Source organism: Ochlerotatus camptorhynchus, unplaced genomic scaffold, assembly GCF_037179485.1.
Source record: "Ochlerotatus camptorhynchus isolate MF236.1 unplaced genomic scaffold, CSIRO-AGI_Acam_v1.1 ptg000046l, whole genome shotgun sequence".
In the NCBI taxonomy this organism is placed as follows: Eukaryota; Metazoa; Arthropoda; class Insecta; order Diptera; family Culicidae; genus Ochlerotatus; species Ochlerotatus camptorhynchus.
The window spans coordinates 236813-258974 of NW_027040537.1; the positions used below are offsets into that span (position 1 = coordinate 236813).

Below are 22162 nucleotides of genomic sequence, written 5' to 3' on the forward strand. Positions count from 1 at the left end.
CCGGAACCTGCTCGGAGAGGATTCACCCGCTGCAGACGCCCTGCTAGTTTTCCTCAGGGAAGCTAACCTATACCATGGGATCTAGGAAAACTATGGCTGTTATATTCGTTTGTATACTCGTTCATTTGTTTATATGTTTAATTTCTTTCGACTGTCGGGACGGCACCGCACGGGATGAGCCTTTGGACCTCGTCACGGTGTTGTCTCGTTCAGATTTGTGTCATTCATTTTGAACTTGTTGTCGTCTTCGTGAAGAGCCAGGAGAGCTGTCACCTTACAGCCTCAGCAGCCGGAGGGGCATCACATGGGATGAGTCTTTTGGACCTCATAAAGGTGTTCCCCCCAGGCATTGTCAGTAGAAATTCAGTTTAAGCCTACTATGTCCAACTACTCCGTAGGAGGTTCTCCTTCTGAGACCTCAACAACTGACTAGAGATGAACTAGCCTAAGGCTAAAAATCTCTTTAATAAAGAATTTAAAAAAGGTAAGAACGAGCTATAATGCGCTGAACACCCTTTCCACCGTGACTTGAGTCGATGGAGCTGACAGCACTACCATCGCCAGACGGTACATTTCTGGCCTACGGAGCTATTCACCTGCCCAATATTTAATCGCATCAAATCGCTCGGATAGAGAGGTTTTACTTGGAATCGGTGTCGGCCAAATGTCTTCTTTTTTTCCTTAATTTGTTTTCCGTCGATCTTGTTTTCCGTGCTGGGCACCAATGCTACCGACGCCAAGGAGGCAGCTCCCACACCTGGACCCTACCTATCGACCCATCATCTCATGAACCGGGGACCAACTGCTTTACTTCGTTTCCGAAGGAAGGCGTGATCAGAGATGTTATGCCTCAGAACATCCCGGTGGCGCCGACTGGGATTGAACCCAGGCCTGCTGGGGTGAGAGGTAATCACGTATTACCAGGTATGACGAATTTTGAACATTTAATTGTTTTTGTATTTCAATATATATATATGTATTCGATTCAACTGATTTTCTATCTTTCGCCTGCAGATGGAAGATATTTGAAAGGACTATCTAGAAAGGAAAAAAAAAGTGAACTGCACTGCAAATAAGATCAGGGTGGCAAGTGAACCAGGAAAACCGGGAAAAAGTCGGGAATTTATTTTCACCTGGAAAAACCGGGGAAAAACCAGGAATTTCATAAGTCCACCAGGAAAATAATCTTAAATAGGTTTTAAATTTTATGTATGTCAAAGTTTCTTTTTATAATCAGGTCAAACCTAACCATTTTGTTCAAGCTAAATCTTTCACACAACTAAACATTGATGAACAAAATTTACCCTGAGAATTTAGTAAACATATTTTGTATTTATTTTTTATTTTATTTTTCTCGGATCAATTGCATGTATGATTTGTGCTTAATTGATAGCAGACTTAAGCAGTGCCGACGCGTAACTACTTTGAAGTACCTGCCCGAGCAAAGCTGGAGATCAAATTGAAATCAAAATTTGCTGTTATGATGTAACTTATTTTGAATACTCCAGTTGATATCATTTTGGTTGACTTAACGGTTAACACAGCAAAAATGAGAGCAACATTTTACACTGTCGAATCAAACGGAAAACTAATCCTGCTTTCAATTTAATCAATTTGATTACTGATTTTGCATTAATAATGTATAACTGAATACGAGCCTGGCGTAAATGGTTAGCATCCATGCTTCTCCCGCTGGAAGACTTGAGCTCAAATCTCACCCCGGGCAAGTCACGAATGGCCTCAAATGTGTTAAACAAAACAAATAAACAGATGAACTTAATTTAAATTTTAAGCAAGACGTTAACAGCAGAACTTCTAATTAAGTTGCTTTCATTTAAAAAATCTTGACTGCATAATGAAGGCACACTATGATATCAGACTTCTGTCGCGACAATTTAAATCAAAATGAATTTTCATTATGATAGGAACTGCAAAGTTTAATATCGATTTGCTTTAATTTTGTTAACCGACTTTGCTCGGGTGTTCAACATGTTCAATAAAAAAGTTCTATTTCTAAAAACTTCAGATAAGGCCTTCGAACTTTATGCAAGTTATATAAAATTCGGAAAGTCTTACAAGTTTCAGAGAAGTTCTACAAATTTCAGAGAAGTCTTACGAACTTCAGGGAAGTCCTTTAATCCTGGGGGAATAACTACGAATTTTACAGAACTTTCTACAGATTTAATGTAACTTCTACGACATTTAGGCATTGCTTAAAACTTAAGGATAATCCTATGGAAGAGAAGTCTTCAATACTCTTGGGAAGTCCTCTGAACTTAACATAGTTCTCCAAGCTTAATTTTTTTTTTCCTAGAACTTCCGAGAAGTCAATTGAACTACAGGTAGTCCTACGAAATTCATGGGAGCTCTCCAAACTTCAGGGATTTTCCAAGAAATCAAGGAAAGACCCACAAACTTTTGGAAAACCCTTCGATATTTAAAGCCTTATGCACTTCAGGGAAGCTCTCCTAAATTTAGGGTCCTCATATATTCAGTTAAGTCCTTCAAACTTCAGGGAAGTCCTCAGATCTTCGAGAAAGTTCTTCGAAATTGAAGGAAGTCTTACGAACTTCTGAGAATTTCTACGAACTACGTGGTACTTCTACGATATTTAACAAATTCCTATGAATTTCAAAAAACTCCGAACTTCAGGGAAGTCCTAAGATCATAAAAAAGTCCTTCAAACTTCAATGAACCCTTCAGGAAAGACCTTAACGCTTCAGGGAAGTTCTACGAACTTTAGGGAGTTTCTATAAACTTCAGCAGTCAGTCTTTTTAATAATAAGAGTTATTAAACCAACGTTGTTTATGAAATCTTTTAATCATATGATTTTGAAATCATGTTGTAATCAAAATTCCGCTAAATAAGATCTTTAATCGTTGACAATTTGCGGAAAATTTAAAAAACTGGGAATCCTTAAAATTGTTAGAAGCAAAGGTTTGTTTAAAGAGTCCTCATTCATATCACACTTAGCAATTTCACCTTGAGATAAAGCCCGTTGGCTAAAAATCTCAATAATAAAGTTAAAAAAAATCGCAGTTTCAAAAACAGAAAACTCAAGATTCAGGGGCTTATAGATCTCTAAATTTCAGACATTAGATAGGGCTCCGCGCTAGTCCGTCGTATCTCAACTTTTCTTCGTCATACACCCCTAAAATCGCTCATTTTACAGGTTATCGCAAATGTTCCAGTTTTGCAAAAACATGAGTTTAAACGCTTTGCTACTATAGTTTTAGCACATAGAACGGAAATAGGCGCCATGATACGACGAAGTAGCGCGGCTCCCTACTAGCTTCTTTACAGCAAACAATCATGTATATATAGATTTCACGGGCATTCACAAGAACCTTAATACCTATTTTGGTTTGTGAAATTCCGCATTGCGCGAAGAATGATGGTACAAGGATTCACTTTATTTTTTTTATTAAAAATTGTTTTTTTAAATACATGGTTTTTTAAACCAGGAAATTTTTAAATCGAAGATTTTCTCGTCAGGAAAAAACCAGGAATTTCAAAATGGAAATTCACTTGCCACCCTGGAAGATTTTACACACTAAAATAAAATAAAAATCTTTCTTTTTTCATAGATTTCACCGGCCCCTTATAAATTTTTTATGGTTATTTTGCTTAACGACGTGTTCGGAGCATCATCCAAACCATTTGTGGAATAATTCTATCATTTGGGTCATCGTTCGTGTGTGGTTTTTTTTTTTATTAGAGAGCCCATTCGGTAGATACCCATATTGCATGGGTTTGGATGCATATTCGCTGATCAGAGGCACCATATTGGATTTTGGTCCGCCATTTTGAATTCTAAAATGGCGGCGTATGTCGATTTTCGACTTCTACTAATTCAGCCCATTCCGTAGATACCCATATTGCATGGGCTTAGATGCGTATTCGTTGTGCGGAGGCTGTCATATTGGATTTTGGTCCACAAGCTTGAATTCGAAAATGGCGGTGGATGTCAATTTTCCACTTCTACTCATCGAGCACATTCCATAGATACCCATGGGTTTAGATGCAAATTCACTATCTGGAGGCTGCCATATTGGATTTTGGTCCACCATCTTGGATTTGTAGAAGCCATTTTGGGTTGAAATCCATCATTTTAATTTTATCCGAAATGCTGACTTGAATTTCGGAATGTCCCAGACTCTATAATCTAACATATCTTCTAATCCTATGATTTTGATATTGGTTGATTTTGAGAATCAAAAATCCAGGCTGATATTGGTCGAATGTCACGGATAATTTGCGTGGTGATGATGGTTTGTGCCTGTGATTTTAGGTGATATTGATCATGAAAGATAGCTGATCTTGATTTTAGAAAACACTGCTTCCAAGTGATGCAATTTAACTGTGGTCATGCTTGGCATACACAGTTTTGGTCGCGAATTGCTCATTTGCTAATAACTTTGCACATAGTTCTTTTTGAAGCAGTAGATAGAATAGAGTTTAAGCTTGTTATAGATACTTTAAAAAAAGTCAATTTTAATTCTAGTAATAAACTGTATTTGTGTTTGCGTTGTTAAAATGAAGTGAGAAATGCTCGCTGCACATCTCGGACCTTAAGTGTAAAAATTCATTGGTGTTGATTCAAATGTTAAGATTTACCTATTCTTTGCATGTCTATAGTAAACTATGATCCTAACCTATCAATTACTTTGAAGAAAAACAAATTTCAACAACTGAGGGAAAAGTTATTCACAAATGAGCAGTTGGTGCGTACAACCATAGAGGTAACTCTAAGACTAGAAGGTCCCGAAATAACGTGCAACAAACATTGCGTAGTACTAGAATTTCGACTAGAATGGGCTACGTTAATCGTTTGCTTGGGACCAATAGGCTAGTCAAGTAGTGAGCCAATTCAAAATCGTTAGTTTCGTATTGATTGTTGGTACAACCATAGAGGTAACTCTAAGACCACTGGGTCCCGAAGAAAATCATTATTATTTTTGGCTCACTCAGTACCAGAACAACGGTCCCAAGCAGTCCCAAGCTATTTCACTCACCCCTGCATGTTCTGCATGAATCCACACACCCCTGATGTTATCTGTCAAACTTTCATAGCGAATCAAAACAAACATAGTGTAGTAATAGAATTTCAACTAGAATAGGGTACGTTAATCGTTTGCTTGGGACCAATAGGCTACTAAAGTGGTGAGCCAATTTAAAATCGTTAGTTTCGTATTGATTGTTGGTACAACTGTGCATGCCAAGCATGACTGTGGTCACCCTTTACGACCCCGCTGATACAACGTAAGTTCATGATGAGTTAGGTAACCCAGTAACAGTATTATTCGACATCCCGTACTTCGAAAAGAGTGGCTTACAAGAGCCTGAGTGTCTACCAAGGTCCATACAAATGTTCAGGGGTTCTAAAACCTCTCAAAAGCAGTCTACGTAGTTTATTAATAGCCCCTACATTTCTTTTCCCTAGCGCCAAATAAAATCGTTTGGCTAGCTGAAAATCTAGTAAAAAATCTGCATAAGAAAATAAGGTTTAACAATACATAGTTCCTAACAACTAATCGGAAATATTCCTTCAACAGCTTCCCAACTTTGCTAGTTTCTCATAAAATAATATAAATGTTTCTTTAAAAAATACTGCGTAAGCCTAAACGGGTGCTCATATCAACTCATGTTTTTGTATTCGTTTGAACCGTAATTTATGTTTGACTCTATAGATCATTTTTTCAAAAACAACGAAAAACCTTCTTGTGTTTAGTCTCGTTTTTGGTGCTCAGAATTATAGTAGGTACAATAAATAGAGACCATGTCATTCGCGAGTATCATAATATATTCGATATGTATTATTATTATTATGGGTCCTATATGTCAGTCAAGCGTCACTTCTAGTCACTGGTCTAATTTGGTATTACTTCTGTAATATATTCTCTATTCTGCTTCTATTCTGCTCGGCGGGTGAGGTGAGGTGACACGCTGTCACTTGTGAAGTGACAAATGTCACTTGTAAAGTGACAAATATCACTTCGGGTGAGGTGACTCTCCGTGCATATCAAATGGAAAGTCACCTCACCCGAGGTGACAATTATATCGTTTTCGAATACAAATTTTGAAATTCCTGTCCAGTTTAAAGTTGTATGATGAAGCATTTTTTATAATCACCCGTATCTCCATATTACGGATGTCACTTCACGGTGAAAACTTGTCACTTGTAACGGTGAAGTGATTCCCATTTGATTTTGAAAACCAAGTAACCCGTGATTGTGTTACGTTAGCAAGTATTTAGAGAATAAACGTTCATTCCACTTTGTTCCTTCAAACCTGAAGCACCGTTTTTCCTTTTAACTCTGCAAGAGGTTATGGGCCCAGAACCTAACCGGAAGAAAAGAATAAATTAAGTTTTCAAGATGTCAACTGGAGGTAGCAGCGATAGCAGCAGAATCGGAAATCGAACTGAAGCAGGAAGCGTTCGAGTTACGACGGGTTCCGTAGCTATGCCGGCTATAGAGAAGTTGAAGGGCCGTGAAAATTATTCAACTTGGGCATTTGCGATGCGGATGATCCTGATCCGCGAAGGAAGTTGGAGTGCTGTTCAGCCTGCTGAAGGAGAAGTCGTTGCAGCGGACGTCAAGCTAAATAAGAGCGTTGGCAACGATTTGCCTGAGCCTAGAAAGCTACAATTATAGTCTGGTTCAGGATGCAGAGGACGCAGCAGCTGCTTGGAAGAAACTTGCCGAAGCCTTTCAAGACTCTGGTTTGACAAGGTAGATTGGTCTCTTACGTAAGCTTACTTCGATCCGGCTGGTCAATTGTTCAAGCGTTGAAAGCTACGTCAACGAGCTGATGTCTACCAGCCACAAGCTTTCGATAATTGGTTTCAAGGTGGATGATTCGTGGTTAGTCGCGTTGCTCCTGATGGGACTGCCAGAATATTACGAGCCGATGATCATGGGATTGGAGGCGTCTGGAGCAAAATTGTCATCGGATTCGGTCAAAGCCAAGATTTTGCAAGACGTCAAGCTCGAAAAGGGTCCCATTACATGCAGTGACATGGAGCACTGTACTCGCGTGGGACGAACCCAGGCAAAGCAAAGAACCAATATAAGAAGACGAAGGCTGAGAAGATGTGCTTCAATTGTGGTAAGCTTGATCATTTTGCTGCCAGAAAGGGCTCGCATTTTTGCGATGGGTAATGTCAAGAGCAAGGCGTGGTATATTGATTCGGGAGCGACGTGCCACATGGCTCAACCAAGCCAGAAATTTGTTGAAGAGATGGCAATTGAACACGACGTTGGAACAGCAAACAATGGTTCTATGAAGGCCGTGGCAAGAAGTACCGTGGTTCTGCAGAAGCGGGACGACTCCATTGATGTTCATGATGTTCTGAAGATCCCGGACTTAGCAACAAACCTGCTGTCAGTAAGTACGATGTGCAAACGAGGTCATAAAGTTATTATCTCGGCAGACAAGTGCGAGGTGCTAGATGATGATGGTGAATTGATAATCCATGGAGTCGAAGAAGGCGGATTGTACCGAGTAGTAGAATCGGAACGGTCATTTCTTACCAACGACATTGAGTTGTGGCATCGACGATTGGGTCACTTGAAGGAGGCTAGTTTGAAGCAGCTCAAGCAATCGAACGAGGATGTTAATTTTTCAAACAACCAGCTGGCAGACTGCACTACATGTTCAGAAGGCATACAAGCTCGACTACCGTTCCAGAGAAGTAAAACAAAAATATCAAAGGTTCTGCAGCTTGTACATTCCAACCTGTGTGGGCCGGTAGAGGTTCCGTCGTGGGTGGCAATCGTTATTTCATTACGTTTGTGGACGAAGCAAGCAAGCGAGTTGTTGTCTATTTCCTGCAAACAAAGAATCAAGCGTTTAAGGCGTTCAAATTGTTTCAAGCAAAGGCTGAGCGACAGAAGGGAACAGCGCAGAAAAGGTTGCTGTACACTAAGGACGATAGTAGAGGCCTTTAAGGATATAGCGATGCCGATTGGGGAGGAGATCCTGATGACAGAAGATCGACAACAGGTTACTTGTTCACCATACAAGGGGCTGCCATATCCTGGAATGTGAAAAAGCAACCAACCGTAGCCCTTTCATCATGCGAGGCGGAATTCATGGCACTTTCGCGGGCCATTCAAGAGGCGATGTGGTGGAAGAATCTGCGTTCGGAGCTAACAGAAGTTGAAGCAATGCCAATCTACTGCGATAATCAGTCGGAAATCAGCAGCGCGAACAATGGTTCGTATAATCCAAGAACAAAGCATGTTAGTATTCGCTACCATTTTGTACACGAAGCATTGGAGCAGCAGACAGTGAAGCTCCAATACATCTCGACAGCAAACCAACCTGCGGATGGATTCACGAAACCGATGACCCTTTTGAAGCAAGCTAAGTTACGCCAATTCTTAGGCATCACGGATTAGGGAGGAGTGAAAACCAAGTAACCCGCGATTGTGTTACGTTAGCAAGTATTTAGAGAATAAACGTTCATTCCACTTTGTTCCTTCAAACCTGAAGCACCGTTTTTCCTTTTAACTCTGCAAGAGATTTGTACGGCAATCACGGCTCTTATTCTGAGTATCACTTCCTAATCACCGTGTAGTGACACCCGTTATAAGGCCCATAATAAAAACTGATTAACGAACAAAAGAAACGCAATAGTTCCAATAACGGTACGATTTCAGGCCCGCATTGTATGAAGCACCTCTGTGGTTGCGTAACTGTTAGAAACACAAAAACCATTTTTATCCGATTTTATTGAATTTTTTTTTTTTCATCAAATTTGTAATAAATACATTGTTGATAGTACACTAATTATAGTTGGCAATATAAATATATCATATTTGAAGCAGCTTCCTGTCTGATATTAGCATGTAGTTCGCCTCTTCCGAGCCATATTTAAGCAAAGCTATGAGATAAATTATCGAGAATCAATCCCAATGGGAAAAAGCCGTGCCTGATTGAATGCTAAATCCTGGACGCTCATCGCAGATTGTAATGAATATTGAAACGAATATTGTCCACACATAAAAACTCATGTAACGGCAGGGAATTCACTGCTCCCGTCGCATCCGCTCCAGGAACAGTTCGTACAGCACCTTGTTTCGATTGAAGTAGTGTGGATTTTCATGCTCACTCAAATCGGGACAATACTCGCCCAGTGCCTCCCCGTTTACCACCAGCGAGTCCTGACCGTGGGACGGTGGCCTTGTACCAGCACCGCCATTACTGGGAGAACTTCCGCCGGACGGTATGGAGTGGCAGGTACTTCCGGAGCTGCTACTACTGGAACTGCACTGGGGAAAAGTTGCCTGGTGACCCTCCAACAAAGGCATATGCATACTCGCAACAGCTGGATGATGTTCCGTAGGGAACCCTACCCCTCCGTTGTTGTTCAGGTGTAGATTATTTATCCGTTTCGACAGGGGCATGAATTCGTTCACATCCTCCTCACGAATTCGTTTCCTACAAAAAAAAGAACCAATAAGTGTATGCTCCATAGACTGCAGAAATGACTACGTCACGGATCAGACAGAAAAAATAAATAAACAAAGACTCCATCAGAATGGAAATCTTACCTTGGATCCACAACGGCAGACATATCCTGTAGCTGGTGGCTATTAGAAGTTGCTCAATCTAACTGGGACCTGTTCCTCATTAAGGTGCTATCAGACACTAATATGGTAATATTTGTTACAAGGCAAAATTTGAGTTAAGTTGAACAAACTATTTTGATGATCGCTGACTGCGAAAATAATACGCTTGACTACTCCGCAAAGAATGAGGAACAAGTACTGCGAATTTTGCTGACAGTGTCGAATGTTTTGACTGCAAGTTCGAGATCCCGCAAAGCATCGAAGAATCAGCTGAGCTCCTTTGATGAGTGACCAGGTTTTGAGAACGATACCCAAAGTGTTTACCAACACGGTGAGAAAAGAGTCCCGCACCCTACACTATAGTCGCTATATTCATAGTCTGGCGGATAGAATCTCGGGTATCAATTTAGCTGTCAAATAGCGGAACCAATCGAGCAAATCACGACCATCAACAGAAAAGAACACATCAGCGAACACAATTTCGGAAACCGTTTTCTCGTGACTCAAGGCTAACAAATTAACGCCATCTTTAGGTTGTGGAAAGTTTCCCCTAACCGATGATGCTGGTAATTTACCTTCGATTGGCGAGGAAAGAATAATCAAGGTTTTGTTTATAAAAGTTGATAGTACCTTTTCAATAGTTGGTCTACAATATATTGGCGTTGACGGCGACTCTGTAGCTCTTTACTCCTATATGAGAAAATCTATAAGCAAACGTCAGACTGTGCGTGAAACATGGCGGACTTTGTACTATTCTTTCGCTCCACCGAAAATTCCCATAAGACACTGTCTATATTTGCTGGAAGAGAAAAATGGCGTCAACGCCAATTGAAATGGTTCCGCTTTTTGATAGATTTGAGATTCTATTCGCCAGACTATGAATACAGCGACTATACTCGACACGCTCACCTAGGGGTACACACTTAAAAAATTATACGAGCTCAGCTCAATTGACCACTTTGTCAAGCAGTTTTGGCGTGACTTTCTACCTGTGAACTGCGGAGTCGACCAATTTTATTTTGCAAGCCAATGGAAAACTGCTTGAAAATTTTCTCAAGTTTAAAACTGGTTTGCTCTTTCTCAGTTGATTCCCGCCAAAAGCTCTGAGCCAGGAGTGCTCGAGCCCCCATGACTCTATCAAAGTTTGTTTACATACATGTTTCGTAAAGGAAAATTATGCTGGTTTTTATTATTTCATCACTGAGCCTGTTGGTTTTTATCTTTGAGCTTAAAATTAAGAATGTGTTATGAAAAAGTATAGATCATTTGTATGAGATTACAATGCTTGACGGTAGATAAGAACAGTAACTGCATTTGCTGGCTTCTGAATGTTTGGCTATCGTTTGACAGTTCACACTGGCTCCCAAGTGACAAGCACCTTGAGTGAGTCCGCAGTACTCAGCTTTCTACCAGCAATTTCACAAAACTGAACCAATTAATTTTTAATTTTTTTTTAAACGCACAAATGTTCTCGAGGTTCTAGAAGAAAAAATCTCAAAATAATGTTTTATTTCAAAGTTCGAGTGGTAGTAAACTTCATTTTAACTGCTCGAATGAAGTGGTTAATTTCAACCGATTTTTTATTTGCTGAACGCTCGGTCTGTTCGGTTCAAGAAGGAACAACCGAGCTTTCGTTAAATTTTCTTTTCCCACAATCTTTCGGTTGCCAAAAAAATATACTGAAGCGGGAATAACTCGCTGTTTTAATCCCTTTGGAAATTGGTTTGTTTTATTTAGATATATTAGAACATATTTTTCACGATCATAACGAAGTTGGGGTTGTAGTGACATCCGAAAATGTAAGTTTGGTTGTCATCATTAAACTACATGTGCCCAAGAGCTTTCCACGTATCGGCTATTATATCCAGAAGGATATGGTGTCCACAAGCTTTAAGAAAAACTGTTTTTTAAAAGACAGCAGAATCTAGAGACGGTAATCCTAATAAAAAAAAACATAAACGAACGATAATCCAGATGAAAGACCTATTCCACAAATGGTTTGGAAGATACCCGGAGCATGTCGTTAAGCATTAAGCGATTCGTTAGTTGGGTCAACTGCCAGAAGGCTAACATTTGTTGGGGTTGTCGCTGCCAAAAGCTACTTTCTACTCTAGTTTAGAGAGTCTTTCGTTTTTTAAGGATGTATGTATTCAAGTATTAGTACAAGACACTGATTAGGGCCTGTTCATAAACTACGTAGACAGTTTTTTTGGATTCTTGACCCCCCCCCTCCCCCTGCGTAGACAATTGTCCATACAAAAAATTAAAATTTGTATGGGCCGTGGATAATTGTCAACTACTTCAAAACGCATTAAGGTTCAATTTACTTTGACGCATTTTTTAAAAATTCAAAAGCAGTTTTTTTCGATGCATTATTTTAGATTGCAAAAAGCTCGCGTCATTTTGTGTAAAATATTAAAAGGAATCGAATAGTGCGAGCCTTTTTGCAATCTGAAATAATGCGTCGGAAAAAACTGCTTTTGAAATTTTCCAAAAAGCATCAAAGTAAATTGAACCTTAATTACTTTAAGTACTTTTGAATGCATTTTAACTTCAACGCACAGGTTCTTTGTATTACGTGCCCCTTTGGCGTATCTAGGTAGTAATAAGGTAGTGGAATTAAGTGGAAATTACTAATCCTTCTCTCTCTTTTTATACAGGTATTCCACTAAGACGCCCACATTCATCAGGAAGGCGCAAAGTATTGGGCGATATTGTTGTTGTCAAATATGTTTGGGGTGATGTAATGAGGGCGTATTCTTAATCATCCACACTTACGGCCAGAATTACAAAATTTACGAATCTTAAAGGTAAAATTAACAAATTGGAGATTTTACACTTTTACGATCATGAATTGATCTGCATTGGAAAAAAAATATTACTACCCTTTATTTAAAAATTAAATTAATACCTGCAAACTTGCTAGTAGTAGAATCAAAAAGAAAAACGTGATAAGGTACAGAATTTGCAATCAAAAACTGTTTCGTTACGTTTGTCTTGGTTTTCTTGCAAGGCATCTTTACTTTTTTAAGCATCTGTTCCTCCTGACGGTACGTTGGTTTTTTTTTCTCGTTTTTTTAAACATCAAAATAACAATCGAATTTAAACATTATTTGCGTTGGTGCCAGAATTAATTAAACAAATTTATTATCTGTTTCTGTGGGTGTTAGCACAATGTGGCAGAGTGATTTACCCCCTGCAAAATGCTGGTGTGCTTAATATGTGTTTTTGTTTTCTTCTCGAATTTCAAATGAAACTCAAATGTTTCGAATATGTTCACATTTTGACTTCCAGATGCTTTTAATTGGGTCATGGTCCAAGTAGCGAACACCCAACTAACGAGAACCCCAACCAGCGAATCTCCACTGTTATACATTTAACACCAAACGAAAATATTATCGCTTTGTTTTAATAGTTCTTTTCGCAACCAATGAGTGAATGAAGTCAAGAGCAAATTTTCATTAGGTCGTAAGTAACATTTCAACTCACTTGAGAAAATCGGCTCCGATGATTTTAGAACTAATTTTTATTCCTATTTAAAAAGAAATCAATTTTATATTAACTAAATACTTCTAAACGATAATTTGTGCTATTTTTTTGCATCGCTGTGGTAAATATTCAAATTAAGTTTGATCATAATATGAGTTTTGTAAAAAATAAGATTATTCGACGTATTGGTTCACCAAACGCGCATACGACCTTTTCATAAGTCACTATGATAGGTTGCACGTTACTTTCGTCTAGGCGTTACGCTGTTTTATAAACTGACATGTTACTTACGTTGAGTGGGTTACGTTATTTTGTAAGCTGTCATGTTGCTTACGTCATGTTGGTTTCGTCGATTCGCTAAACACAAAAAAATTAAATGTTACTTACGTCAAAAGAATTTTAGCATAAAAATTATGCTCATTTTTGTTTTATTTTGTGTTTCCTTCAAGCGACAACTGTTGTGTAACTGTTTTATGTGTTTTTGTGCAGTGAACCAGTAAATATCCATCAGGGACCTTTGTACACATCGTAAGATGCTGCTTGTGATGTTCCTTTTGTAGATTCAATTGAATCTACCCCTAGATCGTTCTGATTCATGCCACGGAGACTGAAAATGGTTCGGTTGATATAGATCTTTTGGTGAGATAGACCATCAGTGGTGTCAGCCGTTCAACTGTTCACAACATAAAACCAGGATCCTGTTGAAGATTCGATGTTATGCTGGGAATTTCGTACACAGCAAAAAAATGTAATATCGACCAACGTAATTCAAGCTGTTGTATCAAATAATGATGTAATGAAATAATGAATAAAGCAGATACAATATTACATCAAATGGCTGTTTGGAAGTAACAACTTTTTTTTCTGTGTACGGTATGTTGCAGTTTTTTCTGGCTAAAAACCTAGACCTAATTAAAAACATCTATTTTCAGATAGTACCGATGATATGCTGCACCTAATTGGTGTCTTTGGATCGGGCTTCTATGTGCGTTGGAAAAGATGTTTTGGAAATTGAACCACTTCACTTCTGGGATATGTTGAGCAAGGCGTTTTTCATGGTGCTCCAGTTGGTAGTCAGCTTAGTATCTAGATGGCTATCCACACATTTCGGAAATTGCATGGACTCAAACTTGAATCGGATTGGACGTTCTCAATTTAGCGTTTTTCTTATTTTTTATTAGTTTATAACTAGAAAAATATTTATTCCTCCAACGCGAACTTTGCCATGGAACAATTTGTTGAAACATTTCTTTTAGGACCTCAAGAAAGTTTAAGCATGTGCTAGCGAGACTGTTGGGATTCCTATTTATGTTTCGCAGAACCATGAACATCGTGTAGTTGATTGCGACGAAGAAAACTTCTTCGAAACCGGATTTGTCAAAACTGAAACCGGCACGAACCGAAAAATAGCAAAAACGCGATTAAGGAAAATATTGAGATCCACTCGGACGAGTAGTTTAAGAACGCGTTGCTGGGGTTGGATGAGGTTGTTCCGGAAATGCCTCCACCGGCAAAAAAGAATTTGAAAGAAGGAGACCAATGGACATTAGAAAAGGGAAAAGAAAAAGAAAGTGATATTGTGCCTTAACTGACTTGGCTTTTCGAGGTCCGTTAGCGCGTCATTGTGCGATTATAGCGCACTACTCTCGACACTATGTTCAACAGACCGAACGAGGCAGACCGAACGCTAGCAGGTTATTCCGGGTTTCAACTGTACTGATAATATATAAAGTGTTTCCTTAACATTCTTTGTGAAAATAACGAGAAATATAAAATGAATGACGTTGTATACATTTTTATCGCATTTCTTTTATTTACTAGATTTCAACAAGCAACTAGGTATGTACTGTTGTAGTAACTTAACGCTAACATCAGTTTTCGGCATCGCTTTCAAAGTCATATAAATCCGAATCAAAATGATCTTCAATGCCGATTTTCTGTTTTCTTCCTCGCTTAGGCTCCTGAAGGCCTGTCAAAAAAGCAGAATAGTAGCGTTTTTGTTTGATGTACGGCATTAAATTTCTTAGATCTGCCAGTTTTGCTGCCGGAAGCGGTATTGGCTGTGTTTCGATTGGACTTAGTACAAAATCTTCAGCATTACGGTGATTCTCCTGCGTTGTCAGCTCCATTGAATGATATTGCTCCTCAGATAAGTCATACTTGAATAGAACGACTCTAGGATGGTCAGTGGAGTACTTAAATACCATTATCTGTTTGAATTTTACACTGTCTCCAGCTACAGTTCGCCGAGGAATTCTATAACGGCTAGATAAATCTTTTATTGATTTGAACTCCACTTGATCCATTTCGATAACATTGAAAGGTATGGACCGTCTAACTGAAGCTATGAAAATAGCCCAGTCACGAGGCGTTTCTATGTCTATGGACGTTTTCTTCTTTGATCGTTCAATGGCTGCATGGATTGTGTCCACCTCCATATGCGAATGTCCAGTGCACATGAACTTATGTTCAATAGTAATGGATCGGCCACGCTCGCCAAACAATTCGGCAAAAAAGCTGAACAAAAACACGATGTTTTTGTTCATGTTTTGACCACCACATCGGTCGCTGTAGTAGATTACATGATTTATACAAGATGGCACTGATGTCAAATCCTTTATAAGGCAGGATCCGACTTCCTGCGACCCTCTGCGGGCCTTTGTTTCGTCCCACAAATAACAAAAAGCAGCATTTTCTCCCAGGCAACTCGCGAACATAGTGAGGTTCAATGTGTAAAGTTGTCTGCTATAATACACTCTACCTGATGTTAGGTGGGGTGTTGGAAGCTGCTTTTGTAAGTCAAAAGACACAACTCGAACCGTGGAATCGGTCTTCGATCGTCGTATGTCACATCTCTTCTCCTCGTAGACCCGTTGAGCAGCCTGTTGATGTTCTTCCAGTTTGTTTTCTATCTCCTGTTTCTCAATTTCATCCGTTTTCAATTTAATTTCAATGCGCAGTTTATCGCAAACATCACACGTGTCCTGTTTTGGCTTGCGAAAAGACAGATTCATAGAACTAAATATAATTCTATATGTGTTGTAGGCCACTGGTACATAGCCATCGCTGGAACACTTTTCCTGATACAATTGATGCATCTTTGCCACATTGAGATCACTTGATAGATAAAGACGATCAGATCGTGCGCGACCGTAGTGGCTCGTATAAGCCGGGAATGATAATATATGTGTTTTAATATATTGCATATGCTCTGTACTGACGGTCAAGCGTGATCCATTCTTCAACCTACCATCGTCAGCAGATATACCAGCACCGGCGATTTTTTTTGCAGCGATTGTACGAATTTTCCTGTCACGAATGTCCAAAGTTGCCATGAATATGTCTTTGCAGACCTTGACTGGTCCTTCGACCGCAGGCAAATAGTATTCTCTAGAATACGCACGTCGTGAATTGACCACCTTTAAATGAAATTAAAAATACGTTATGTTGTGTTGTATAGCATCCAGGGTTGAAAAAATCATCTGCATTCACTATGAAATGAATGTTTCATCCAAAGTGAACTTTGATGAATTTTAGTGATTTTTTTCAGCCCTGTCAGCATCTATAGAAGGAGACGTAGCAGTAAGTTTACTGTATAGGGTGTGTAGGTCATATCTCCTCAACAAAATTTCTGATCGACATGACAATCAATAAATTCAACGGGAGATAGATTCAAACAAAATAAATTTTGTTATGATTACGAGCAACGTTAAAAATAATGCCACTTTTGTCCCGACCATTTCCGATTTCAGGTGTAGGAATAAAGATGGAGGTATTTTGAGGTGGTTAAAAGGTGAAAGCAGCACTACGATGAACACCTGAATTTCTCAGAGGCAGAGAGCCAAGCGAGCAGGAGAAACGGCTTTATCGCTACGGTGGACGAATAAGACATACCAACTCCGAAGAGAACAACAAGGCAACTGGGAAGGAACTTATAAAAATTGACCCAAATAAGTTGGTTACTTGTTCTGCACCCACTGACAGTCAGGATCTTGGATAAAGAACACTTGGTTGTTTCAGATCATCTGGTCCATATTCTGGTCAAATCCTAAGTCAAATCTCTGAATTTATTCTAATGAGTCATCTATAGTGACAAGCAATGCATTAGGTATAGGAAAAACGTGACAAAAGTGGGAGGGGAGGGGGGGGTTAAATTTTCCTCAATTAGGCGTGACATAATTAATGCATGGCCCATAAATGTCTAAACAAACACAGAGCTCTAGGTCCAGTTTCACAAATGGACAATATTTACGGTTGTATTGGATCTGGATCGTCTGGAGGATCTTCCCGTCACAACCAGGGTCCATATTCCGGTATAAACATCGAATTCATTGTAATGAGACATTTATAAGTGGTTTCGAAAAACCGAGGAACTCTAGATGCAGTTTCATGAATTGCCAACTTTAAGGTTGTTCTATGGCTCCCATGGTCCATATTCCGGTCTAAATTTCAAATTAATATAATGAGAGAGAGAAGGATTAGTAATTTCCATTTAATTCCACTACCTTATTTGCTTATCCTTGACAGATACGCGTATTTCGTCTACAATGTGCAGACTTCTTCAGTGTCTTGTACTAATACTCGAGTATTAGTGTCTTGTAGTAAAACTCGAGTATTAGTACAAGACACTGAAGAAGTCTGCACATTGTAGACGAAATACGCGTATCTGTCAAGGATAAGCAAATAAGGTAGTGGAATTTAATGGAAATTACTAATCCTTCTCTCTCTCTCATTATACAGGTATTCCACTAAGACGCCCACATTCATCAGGATTCAAATTAATTCTGATGAGACATCTATAAGTGGTTTCGAAAAACCATGGAGCGCTAGGACCAGTTTCACGAGTAGACTTCTTTTACGGTTGTTCTGGATGGGGTGGGTCACTTCTCGGGTCACCTCGTGGCACTCAGCGTCCTTATTTGCAGTCAAACCCGGAAGTCATTCTAATGCGACATCTATAAGTGGTTTCGGAAAAAAACGCGGAATTCTAGGACCAAATTCTCGAATTGATCACTTTTACGGTTGTTCCGGATCTTCCAAAGTATCCTCCCTTAAGGTTCATATTCCGGTTAAAAATCGGGGTGCATTCTAATGGGACATTTATATCTTGTTTCAAAAAAAGAAACCGTGGAACTCTAGGCCCAGTTTCACGAATTGACTATTTTTGTGGTTGTTGCGGATCTTCCGGAGGGTTACCCCGTGGCTCCAAGGATCTATATTCCGGTTAAAACTCTGAATTAATTCTAATAAGATATTCTATAAATGGTTTCGAAAAATCCGCGGAGCTCTAGGACCAGTTTCATTAATTGATAAATTCTACGGTTGTTCCGGATCTTCCGGAAGACCAGCTGGTGCCCTACTAAAAGCTAAACTTTGCCTAAGAGTGGCTAAAAATCCGCTAATCAATTTTCCAAAAGACATCAGGAAGTCATCTCTAGGTTTCCCCACAATCAAAATTGGCCCCAAATTAGCTCCAAATCCCATATGCTACGTGTATTCGGTCCCTATTAACCTTGATTGTATTTGGTCATGTATCTAGAACCAAATGTCGAATCATAATGAATTAATTGTTGCACCTGTTACCAAGATTAAATTTCATGTTTCAAATAGAAATAGGTATTTCAAAACAAAATCTAGTGGAAATTACCTTTGGACGATCAGTTTTTTTTACTGACATGTGACTTGCAATGAATTGGTTTTGACCTGATGTTTTCAGCTTGAGTAGGTTTCTCAAAAGCTGCGCTCGAATAGTGTCCGGGTATTTTCTGCCGCAATTAAGCTTGCATTTGCAAGAAGGCTTAATCATTCGGGCGGGAACGATCCTACCGTATACTCGAGGCCTTTCTCTTTTTGACACTTATTTAAGTTTCTGAGTCGAGTCTTAGAAACTTTCATTTGAACAGTTTCTTTTTCCATGTTCTCTACCGCCTGAATACTTATATTTCCAGTTAATTTGTCCATTTGTATATCATTTTGTATCGGTTCGCCTGAAATTACAAATGAATATTTTTTTACTCATACGCATACATTTAAATCAAATCATTTCCACTTACTTCGCAATCGCTTTGGTGGCAAATGAATATCTTTGTTGTCAGCCAAGCGTTTACGTGCCTTGTCTACCTCACCATCCGAGTCATCGTCAAGTTCATTATCACTGACAATTGTGTTATAGTTTTGAAAATATTCATATATAGTCAAATCATTGAGCAATGTAGGATCACCATCCGCACTCTCATTAGTATCGAAAGTGTTGTTGTCAGGATTCCAATCAGGATCATCGGAGCTTGTTTTAGAGCAAACATTTTCATCATCACTATGCATCTCGTTGTTGTCAACATGCATCACTTTGTGTTCCAAAGCGATGGGCAATTCAAAGTTTTGATTTTCGAGAGCGCCGTACATCTCTTCATTGTTTTTAGAGCAAAGTGCATGATTGCGGACATCATTCCGCCCATCATTGTTTTCCGAAGGATATTGCTTTTCAGAGATATAATTTTGAAGATTTCCGTGAACATTTGAAAGATTTGATGATTCTCGGTTCCGTGTGCATTCCGGTGCGTTCGGCAAAACAGGGCTGGCTTTGATTAAACGCAAGTCTATCGGAGATATATAGGTTTGTACTTGCTGTGGTGTGTTGTGCAGAGTTGGTAGTACCAAACATAGTGCTTTTGGGCTTGAATTATTTATTGATAGGTCCATTGCTTCAGTGGACGATTTCATTGAGTAATCGATAGGAGCCATATACGGTTTCGGCAAGTGTTTCGGCGTTGATGTGACGATTTGGTTGAAGGAAACATCTAAGCTTGCAGACAAAAAATTATCATGGTCAACATGTTTAGGTGTTGAACCAACTGTACTTTTGTTGGTAGTGAACAGCGCTGAAATATGTTTGATTAATTAATGTGGTTCTAATAATAAAAAGGAGAGTGTTAATAATTACCTCTCCGTACTTTGAAGGCCGGCTGTGATATCGAATATTTCACGATTTTCTCTCCAGGCAAGGCAAGGCGACGAGAATTGGATCCATGACGCATTTCAAAGTTCTGCGAACGTACTCTTGCCGAGCGCGTAGATACTGACAAGGATTTGTCGGGTTCTGACGTAAACAAACCATCGAACGACACTGAAATTGGCTACATTAGATATTCTGCCAGATATTAGTAATGTAAAAAAAAAAAAAAATTACCTTTCCGACCAGATTCAGTGTTAACCCTACTGAGATTCCTCAATGCAGGTTTAATAGAGGATAACCTGGATTTTTCAAGTTTTGGTTTGAATGAACCACTCGACACTGGAAATGTTTTAGTCAGATTCAAATTTAATATGCAATACTGTATTTATCTTATACCCCGTTCACACAACAACCTATATCACGTAACTTTCGCTGGAAATGATATGGATGACGATTGGTATCAAGATACTCTACATATATCGCATATAGGCTGTACTTTGAACGGGGTATAGAGGCCGAGATAGAGGCTATGCATTAATTATGCCACGCGAAATTGAGAAAATATTTAACACCCACGTTTTTTCCAATACCTAGTGCATTTCTTGTCACATCTTTTATCACCCCCGCCCACCTTAGAGCGCGACATAATAAATGTAATTGAAACACTACTCTTACCCTTTTCAACAATGCGACCTGCATATCGTTTCAATTCATTAGCTATTGTTTTACCAGGCCAATTCGACATTGGAGCTTCAATGTTGCTCAAGTCCTGGAATGCCGAGCGCGTAGAGCTAGACAGCGATTTTGGAGTTTCAATGCTGCTCAAGTCCTGGAATGCCGAGCGCGTAGAACTAGACAGCGATTTATGAAACTCCGAACTGAATGGATAGTTCAACGACGCTAAAAAAAAAATGTATCATTAGGATGATTTGTTACGAGAAATTGAGGAAAGTTTAGGCACGGTGAATGGCGACTTGACGGTACTTTTTTCTTCAAAGAATGTGAAACCGCTCTCCTCTTTTAAAGCATGACATGGGTTAAGCACAAAATGTAATATAAAAGTATCAACACTTACCCTTTTGAACAGACTGTGCATTAGAATGATCCTTATTGATGTTTTCTTCGAGTCCGGTTATTGAACGGTTGTAATCCAGCCGGGAACACGATTTCGGGATGATCTTCGAATCAAATGAACCGGTATTGGGAACTAAAATAGGAGCAATAACATTAACTAAAATATTAAAAAGGGTATGAAAATCAACTTACCATTTCCTGTTTCGATAGCAGAAATCACAGAACGGTTTGCATCCAACCGGGAACCCGCTCTGGGGACGATCTCCGAACCAAATGATCCAGCATTGGTACCTAAAATAGGTGCATTAACATTAACTTACATATTAAAAAGGGTATGAAAACCAACTTACTATTTCTTATTTCGATATCAGAAAACGTAGAACTAGCATCCGACCGCGAACCCGATCTGAGGATGCCGGTTTGTGCTACTGTGCACGAAGGCTTCAATAGAAATTTCTTGAACTCGGCTCCAAATGAACGATTTAACGGCACTAAAATAGGTTTAATGAATTTGAAAACTAGATAATATATTATTCAAGAGAACACAGTCAAGCTTACCTTTCTGAGCTGACGAATCACCGTCCATTCTTGTTGACGGTCAAAAAACAGTTGAATCTATTGATCCGTGTCGTTTCACGGTGGCGGATTTATTCAGCTGGATGACGGCAAAGAGTAGCTGCATCAGCAAGAGGAAATTGACATTTTAATTGGATCGACCAGAGTATAGAGATTACCGAAGTTTATCGTACACAAACTATGTTGAGCGACGTCGCGTATACGTATATGCACAATGTTTTCATCAGGAAAATTGCTCCCATAGTAAAATATTTTCCTGATGAAAATAAATCACAGACACAATCACACTTCAGCAATCTCTATTTACCTTCTGATTTTGACAGGTGACTTAAGTCGAATTTCGTTTATAAGACGTTTTGACAGAAAATTGTCGAAAACGATGAGACGTTATGAGCGTTACATAAGTCTTTTTACAGGTAAACCGACCAATGTCGCAAAGTAGTATTGTTGTATGGTTGTGTGGCATAAGTCGATTTTTCAATGTGCAAATTT

General features: G+C 39.2%; 2 protein-coding genes across 2 annotated transcripts; both read right to left on the reverse strand.

Moving 5' to 3' along the window:
* Positions 1–8724: 8724 nt before the first annotated feature.
* LOC135715485 (uncharacterized) lies at positions 8725–9746 on the reverse strand. Its single transcript, XM_065238753.1, has 2 exons — positions 9562–9746; positions 8725–9448 (listed from the first exon to the last, which is right to left on the reverse strand). Exons 1-2 carry the CDS (start codon positions 9582–9584, stop codon positions 9037–9039), a joined length of 435 nt encoding a protein of 144 aa, XP_065094825.1. The 5' UTR covers positions 9585–9746; the 3' UTR covers positions 8725–9036.
* A 5193-nt stretch (positions 9747–14939) lies between these two features.
* On the reverse strand, positions 14940–21680 carry LOC135715940 (uncharacterized). Its single transcript, XM_065238873.1, has 9 exons — positions 21653–21680; positions 21445–21585; positions 21287–21385; positions 21096–21227; positions 20696–20920; positions 20255–20359; positions 20009–20191; positions 19617–19946; positions 14940–15037 (listed from the first exon to the last, which is right to left on the reverse strand). Exons 1-9 carry the CDS (start codon positions 21678–21680, stop codon positions 14940–14942), a joined length of 1341 nt encoding a protein of 446 aa, XP_065094945.1.
* Between the last annotated feature and the right edge of the window lie 482 nt (positions 21681–22162).